An 8,774-nucleotide genomic window follows, 5' to 3' on the forward strand; every position below is an offset into this window, starting at 1 on the left:
GTTGGCTTGATCTGTGTGAAATCCCTTTCTATGTTTTTTTTGTATATAAGCTGTACATAAGATCGACTGGCTACACTCTGGATTTAACAGTCTCTATCAATCCTGATTAATGTGAATCTCATCCAAAACCCACAACCACAATAGCAATAAAGCAACAAGATATGGGGCCAGAAATAGGCCATTAGACCCATCCAATCTGCTTCACCATTCAATTATGGTTGATACGTTTCTCAAACCCATTCTCCCGCTATTTCCCGGTAACCTTTGATCTTTTTTACAAAAAAAAACCTGTTGTTTTCTTAAATACACTCAATGACCTGGCCTCCACACCCTGTGTGACAATTAATTCCACGCATTCAGCAGCCTCTGTCTGAATAAATTCCTGCTGGTCACACTTCTAAAGTAAGACAACAACAATTAAAATCCCACAGGTTTATTTGGTATCACGAGCTTTCAGAACACTGCTCCTTCATCGGATGAGTAGACAAGTGGTGTTGTGAGTCTCCTTACTGTGCCCACCCCAGTCCAACACCTGCATCTTTATTTACATCACAGTTCTAAATGGCTGACATGTTCCTCTGACGTTGTGTCCTTGGGTCCTAGTCTGTCCTTCTAGTGGAAATATCTTCCCCAAGTGCTCTCTGTCTTGGGTCTTGCATTATTCTGTAACGTTCAATGGTATCCCGTCCTCATCCTTCCAAACTCCATCGAGTACAGAACCAAAGTCCCCAGATGCTCCTCATGTGTTCAGCCTTTCATTCCCCGGATCATTCTTGTGGACATCTTCTGGACCCTCTCCAAATCCAGCATGTCCTTAGATTTAAGGCCCAACATCACTGACAATATTCTGAATGTGGTCTAACCGGAGTCTTATTAAACCCTCAGCAGTATAACCCTGTTTTTATATTCTAGTCATCTCAAAATGAACAGGAGCTCTGTTACATAGAATGAATATTGAAAGAATTAGGGCCTGACCCTCCATTATTTCCAACTTTCCTGACCCTCGGCATTGCATCCATGGCTGTAAATTTTCTATGTTGGGTGTAAAAAGTGTTGGATTGAAGGGGGTTAAATGAAACTGTTTGTTTAGTGACTGGAATTGATGTGAGTTCCATGGATCCGATTCATGTCTCTGGAGGGATTTCCCTTTTCTATTAATAAGGGATTCTGTTCAATGTGTGGGCCCCTTGAGTCAGCGGGAGAGACAACTCGGACACTAACAGAGATCAGCGGTGTGGAGAGAGAGGAGAGATCAGAATCTGGGAACAATGGAATGGAATGGTCCAACAATGGATCAGAATCTGGGGACAATGGATTGGAATGGTCCAACAATGGATCAGAATCTGGGAACAATGGATTGGAATGGTCCAACAATGGATCAGAATCTGGGAACAATGGATTGGAATGGTCCAACAATGGATCAGAATCTGGGAACAATGGATTGGAATGGTCCAACCAAAGACAGGAGTTTATTCTGGTGGATTTCTATGTTTACTGCAGATGACTTGTGGATAACGTCAGCCGACCGAATTCAATTTCTACTGCAAGCAATTCAATACTTTTACTATCCTCTCCTGGCTATTATTGGTGTTCCAGGTAAGTCCCTGCCTGGAATTGTACCAGTCTCACCGCCACAGGAATCGGAACAAGCGAGGGGTGGAACATGGGAAGCTCTGTTGAACACGTGTGGAATTTTGCAGCTTCAGGAAGAGTAAGGCTGTAAAGTCCCATCTTCTGTGTCCCACTTCCTAATTCTAGAAAGACTTTTTTAACTGTATTGGTTTTCTTGTCATTTACTGTCCTCGGTTTGATGCCCTTGTCTTTGTTGACTATCTGTATCCAGTCGCTAATTCTTTCAGACACTGACAATTGCTTCAGGACCTATAGACGAGGATGTCTTCTGAGTGCTGTGACTTTCCATAGACATGTGACCTCAAATGCTATTCCATCGTGAGTAAAAGATTAAGACAAAATCCTTCTTACCCTTTGCATACAACACCAGTTCACCGATCTAATCACCATTCCACAGAATCAATTTTATTGTCATATATGCACAGCAGGATTTCAAAGAGAGAGTACATGTTTCATTAAAATTCAAGTGTATTCATCAGTGTCACAAGTGTGAGAACATTAACATCGCAATGAAGTTATTATTAAAAAAAATCCCCCAGTCACCAGATTCCAGCACCTGTTCGGGTACACTGAGGGAGAATTTAGCACGGCCAATGCACCTAACCAACACATCTTTCAGAGTGGGAGGAAACCGGAGCACCTGGTGGAAACCCAGGCAGACACAGGGAGAACATGCAGACTCTGCACAGACAGTAGCCAAGTCTGGAATTGATCTAGTGCTATGAGGCAACAACGCTATCCCCTGTGTCACCACAAACTATCCTGGATTCACAGGAACACACACACACACAGACATACACAAAAGCACAAATATTAATACAGACATTGACTGATAGAAGCAATCAGATTAGACAATTACTCTCACTCACATGCAAATTTAACAAACAAAATTGCTGTTACACTCCAGAATAACGGACACTGAAGAACACTCATCAGGTTCACTGTTGCTCACTCACACACACACACTCACACACACTGGTGCAGACAATATAAACACATGTAACACACACACAGTAGGGGAGACGGGATAACAATTACTCCCTGCCGAATGACGGTGGTGTGATCAAGTAAAACCAGGTGAAAGCCGAGAACTCGGGTCCGCTCCTGATCTCCCGTCTCTTACAAACTTCACTGGCAAGGGATATCCGTCATTTCTGGCAAGAGGCTGAATAAATGACTGGAGTTTATTTTAAAAGAAATGTGATTAAAATAAGCGAGTCTGGGATGTATTTGTCCAGACACACTTGTCTTTGCAGCCTCACCAGGACAGCTTGTGTCCGCTGCTGACAACAGCTGCCCTGGTGTCTGAGGGCGAGTCGGGGTGGCCTCACCGAAGGCCATTGAGGACTCCGGGCAAGGCCAAGGACAAAGGTTGGTGGCCCTCGGGCAATGCCCACCAGGCAGCGCCCACTGTGAAGTACCAGCGGGTGGAGCCTGAAGTGACAGAGTTTACAGGGGCGGGGCCTGAAGGTAATGAGGTTTACGGGCCTGGGCGTGCAGGGGCGGGGCCTGAAGGGGCGGGGCCTGTAGGTAATGAGGTTTACGGGCCTGGGCGTGCAGGGGCGGGGCCTGAAGGGGCGGGGGTGAAGGGGCGGGGCCTGAAGGGGTGGGGCCTGAAGGGGGTGGGGCGTGAAGGGGCGGGGCCTGAAGGGGTGGGGCCTGAAGGGGGTGGGGCGTGAAGGGGCGGGGCCTGAAGGGGTGGGGCCTGAAGGCTGATGGACCCTTGGGGAGCGAGCCAATAAAGGCCGGAGAGTGGCCCAATGCCATGCTGCATGTGATTGGTGGAGCAGGGACAGCTGTCCCGCTGCTGGTCCACGGGATTGGTGAGGGTCGCGGGTCCGACAGCCAATCAGCACACGATCGGTGAGGCAGGGAGGGGGTCTCGCTGTCTCTCTGTATACACAGTGGGGTAGGGAGGGGGTCTCGCTGTCTCTCTGTATACACAGTGGGGTAGGGAGGGGGTCTCACTGTCTCTCTGTATACACAGTGGGGTAGGGAGGGGGTCTCGCTGTCTCTCTGTATACACAGTGGGGTAGGGAGGGGGCCTCGCTGTCTCTCTGTATACACAGTGGGGTAGGGAGGGGGTCTCGCTGTCTCTCTGTATACACAGTGGGTTAGGGAGGGGGCCTCGCTGTCTCTCTGTATACACAGTGGGGTAGGGAGGGGGCCTCGCTGTCTCTCTGTATACACAGTGGGGTAGGGAGGGGGTCTCGCTGTCTCTCTGTATACACAGTGAGTTAGGGAGGGGGTCTCGCTGTCTCTCTGTATATACAGTGGGGTAGGGAGGGGGTCTCGCTGTCTCTCTGTATACACCGTGGGGTAGGGAGGGGGTCTCGCTGTCTCTCTGTATACACAGTGAGTTAGGGAGGGGGTCTCGCTGTCTCTCTGTATATACAGTGGGGTAGGGAGGGGGTCTCGCTGTCTCTCTGTATACACCGTGGGGTAGGGAGGGGGTCTCGCTGTCTCTCTGTATACACAGTGAGTTAGGGAGGGGGTCTCGCTGTCTCTCTGTATACACAGTGGGGTAGGGAGGGGGTCTCGCTGCCTCTCTGTATACGCAGTGGGGTAGGGAGGGGGTCTCGCTGTCTCTCTGTATACACAGTGGGTTAGGGAGGGGGTCTCGCTGTCTCTCTGTATACACAGTGGGTTAGGGAGGGGGTCTCGCTATCTCTCTGTATACACAGTGGGGTAGGGAGGGGGTCTCGCTGTCTCTCTGTATACACAGTGGGGTAGGGAGGGGGTCTCGCTGTCTCTCTGCATATAATTGATGTGGTGGAAGTGGGGTTATAGGTCTAGGAGGTGGGAACGAGGCCATATCCGGTCAGGGGTTGCTGACGAAGAGCTGCAGCCCCCGGACTAGCTGGGAACAGCTGCTGTGTGGAATCTAGCTGCAGCAGCAGGGGGCTGACAGATATCTCTCTCAGACCAGGCAGCTGACTGCTGTTTGTAACTGCCTGTAGGTTTGTTATGTGGTTGGTATCCCAGCCTCCGCTGGGAGAGCTGCAAGTGATGGGGCCACTGCTGCGGATGGTCCAATACTCACCGAGCTTTAACAGCACAAAATGAGGCCCTTCAGCCCATTATGTCTGAACTGGTCATCAAACATCTATCCAATCCTCAGCATTGTATGTTCTGGCGTTTGAATTGCTGATCAAAATGCCTCCTGTGGTTGTTCCTGCTCCTACCATCCTTTCAGCCCCTGAGCTGCAGATCCCAGAACTCTGTGGATGGAAACATTTTTCCTCAAATCCATATAAAAATCTGCCCTTTACTTTAAACCCCTCTGGTTACTGACACCTTTACTAAAGAGAAAATGTTCCTCCCCTCTCTGTGTGCAGCATAATTTTGTACATTTGATTTAACCCCCTCCCCATCTGAAAGCACTCCACTCGCACCCACTCCACCCGCTCCCCCTCCAGCTCTCTCGACTCGAAGGTTTTTTACCAGCCTAACCAGCCTGTTTTTACCGCTGAGACTCTCCGTCACAGGCAGCCCCCTGGTCAATCTCCTCTCCACCGTCTCCAGAGTAATTCCATCCTCCCTGTAGTGCGATGACCAGAGCTGCACACAGTACTCCTGCTCTGGTCTAACCAGCATTTTATAAACTTCCATCATAACCTCCAGCTCTTATATTCTGTGCTGTGGCTGCTAAAGGCAGGTATACTACATGTCGCCTTAACTACTTCCTCTACCTGTCTTGCTGCATTCAGGGAGCCACAGATACGCAGCCCAAATTTATTCTGCTCCTCTTCCTTTCCTCAGACTCGATTGTTGTGTTGTACCCTGTTCATCCTTCCAATGTGCATTGCCTTACATTTTTCAGGTTTAATTTCCATTTGCCCCTCTGACCAGCCTGTCCATTTCCACTGCTGTCCCAAAGCATCAGGGGTGCATGTTCAAATCCTGGATTGAGTCACTGTCAGTGTGGAGTTTGCACATTTTCCCCGTATCTGCGTGGGTTTCCTCTGGGTGTTTCAGTTTCCACCCACATTCCAAAGACTTGTGGGTTAGGTGGATTGGCAAGGCTAAAGAGTCCTTATTGTCAGGGAGACACACTTGTGTAGATGGATGGGGTTATGGGGATAGGCTCTGGGTGGGATTGTGGTTGGTGAAGACTCAGTGGGTGGAATAGTCTCCTTCTGCACTGTAGGATTCTATGATTCATGTAATCTAAGGCTTGCCTCCTTAGTATTTACCACATCACCAATTTCTGTATCATCTGTGAACTTACTGATCATACCTTAAACATTCATGTCTAGACCATCAATGTGCAGTACAAACAGCAAAGGACTCAGCAGCGATCCCTGTGGAACCCCATTGGACACAGGCCTGGAGTTACAAACGCTACATTCGATCAAGGCTCTCTGCCTTCTGCCACTCAGTCCATTTTGGATGTAATTTATCAAATTGCCCCGGATCCAACTGGAAATTACTTTCTTGTTCAGTTTCCCGTATGGAGTTTGTCAAAGGCTTTTCTGAAGTCCATGTAGACTCCATCGATACCACTTCACTCTCTACTTATCCAGTCACCTCCTCAATATATTGCAGCAAATTGTTAGACATGATCTCCCCCTGACAAAGCCATGCTGACTATTGTTGATAAATCCTTACCTCTCACAGTGGAGATTAAATCTATCCCTCAGAATATTTTCCAATCATTTCCCTACCACGGATATGGTAATGATGGTGTCGTGGCCGTGATCTTGGATGATTCCCAGGACACCTTCCAGGATGACAGTGCTGCCTTACAGCATCAGGGACCCCGGTTCAATCCCTCGGATCACATCATCATGAGTGAAGCTTTTTTTTTCACTTTGAATCCAGCTCCATTCTCACATATTTTCTGTTGAGATTTATCCTCTTACAAGAACGTGTGGTGTTTCTCTGGAAAAGATCCACTTTGAGCAAGTCTGTTTACTCTCAGCTCCCCACTCTCCACATTGAACGTTGTAACTTCATTCTCAATCACAGCCGTCCCGAGTACATCACCAACCTGCATACGATCATTGGTAAGTCCAGGACACATCGCGCTGATATTCCAGCTTGAGATGTGAAAACCTGATTTGATTCAATTTGAGTTGATTTGATTTATTTTTGTCACATGTATTAGTATACAGTGAAAAGTGTTGTTGCTTGAGTGCTATACAGATAAAGCGTACGGTATATAGAGGAGAGTGCAGAATATAATGTTGCTGTCATAGCTAGCGTGTCGAAAAAGATCATCTTGAAGTGATGTAGGTCCATTCAAACATCTGATGGCAGCAGAGAAGAAGCTGTTCTTGAGTTGGCAGCATAATGGGACAATGGTCAGCACTGCTGTCTGACAGGGACTTGAGTTTGATTCCCAGCTTGGATCACTGTGCGGAATTTGTACACTCTTCATCAGACTGGGTGAGTTTCCTCCGGATGATCTGGTTTCCGCCAACAATCCAAAGATATGCAGGTTAGGTTGATGGGCAATGCTAAATTGCCCATTAAGATCCGGGATATGTACATTAGAGAGATTATCAGGGAACATAAGGGAATTAGGGGATAGGACATGGGTGGCTTAGTTGTCGCTGAAGACTTAATGGGCCAAATGGCCTTTTTCAGCACTGTAATGTTTCTATAATTCTATGAATCAGTTGATACATGTCCTCAGACTTTTCATCTTAGTTTCCCATGGAAAAAAGAAGTCAGAAGAATTGATCTCCATGGTGCACTGGGCCCTTAATGAGGCTGGCTGCTTTTCCGAGGACTTGGGAAATGTAGACAGCGTCAATTGGTGGTTTCAGTGATGGATAGTGTTTGATTCATCAAACTTTGAAGTTTCTTGCGGCCTTGGACACAGCAGGAGTCATACCAAGCTGTGATACAACCAGAAAGAAAGTTTTCTATGGTGCATCTCTAAAAGCTGGAGAGAATCGTAGCTGACATGCCAAGTGTTCTTAGACATCTGAGAAAGTAGAGGCGCTGTTAGGCTTTCTTAATTATAGGATCATCATGGAGGGACCAGGACAGAATGCTGGTGACCTGGACTCATACAAACTTAATGCTCCTAACCATTTCTACTTCCTTCCATTGTTTAGACGGGGGGAGGGGGGGGGGCATGTACTCCACTCTGCTTCCTGAAGCCTGTGACTCTATTCTTTGCTTTGTTGGCATTGAGGAAGAGACTGTTGTGCTGGACCAGTTCACCACATTCTCTATCTCTTCCCTGTTCTCGAACTCATCAAGGTTTGAGATCCGACCCACCACAGTGGTGTCCTCAGCAGCCCTGGAAATTGAGCTGGAGGGGAATTTGGCCACACAGTCATCGGCGTATAAGAAGTATAGTAAGGGGCTGAGGACTCAGCTTTGTGGGACACTCATGTTGAGGGTGACTGTGGAGGGGGTGTTGTTGATTGTTCTCATTTATTGCTGTCTGTGTGTCAGGAAGTTCAGGATCCAATTGCAGAGACAGGAGGCAAACCCCAGGACATGACTTTGGACACGAGTTTCATAGGAATAATAGTGTTAAAGGCTGAGCTGTAGTCGATAAACACGAGTCTGTGTTCCAGGGTTCACTGTAGGGCCAGGGAGATGGTATATGTGGGCCTGTTGTGGAAGTAGGCAATCTTTAGTGGATCCAGGCAATCAGGGAGGCTGGACCTGATTCATGCCATGAATAACTTTTTGATGCATTTCATAATATTGAATATCAGAGTCACTGGACGATAGTCATTAATGCAGTCTGTTTGGCTTTTCCTTGGCATTGGCCTTGGTTTGAGTTTTTCTTACCTGGTGCACAGATTGGTGGCTTTCCTACTGAGAGAGGACTCACTGAGGTGCATTGGTCCAGTAGACCATATTGGGATAGCAGTAAATACACTAGGCACCAAGGATGGTAGTTATTCTCTGAACTCTGAAGCTTTCTCACACTGTTGAAGGGAATCCCTGGTACTTGAGTTCTTTGCCAATGGAGTGTGATATTACTGTTTCAGTTACAATGCTGTGCTCGCCAATGCAGAGCACAGTTCTATGTAAGTATAATCGAGTCGGAACTGCTGAGGCATCAGGATCTCCCTCTGTTGTTCAGAGAAAAGGGTGGAACCAGCACATTGTGGTATCAGGTCTGTTGCAGGGGTTGTCAGTAAGCTGTCTGAGAGATAACAAATTATCAC

General features: G+C 47.6%; 1 protein-coding gene across 1 annotated transcript in view; it reads left to right on the top strand.

Annotated features, from left to right (window-relative positions):
* Nucleotides 1-1,500: 1,500 nt before the first annotated feature.
* The window catches only part of LOC145338916 (putative G-protein coupled receptor 139), a gene marked incomplete at its 5' end in the record, with an annotated part of 8,631 nt that continues 1,357 nt past the window's right edge, over nucleotides 1,501-8,774 (top strand). Inside the window, one exon of the mRNA XM_080183310.1 lies at nucleotides 1,501-1,596. Coding sequence (XP_080039436.1) covers nucleotides 1,501-1,596 — 96 coding nt within the window. The remainder of the gene's footprint in view (nucleotides 1,597-8,774) is intronic.

This window comes from Carcharhinus amblyrhynchos, unplaced genomic scaffold (genome assembly GCF_965287045.1).
Source record: "Carcharhinus amblyrhynchos unplaced genomic scaffold, sCarAmb.v2.hapA chromosome_234, whole genome shotgun sequence".
NCBI classification, from domain to species: Eukaryota; Metazoa; Chordata; class Chondrichthyes; order Carcharhiniformes; family Carcharhinidae; genus Carcharhinus; species Carcharhinus amblyrhynchos.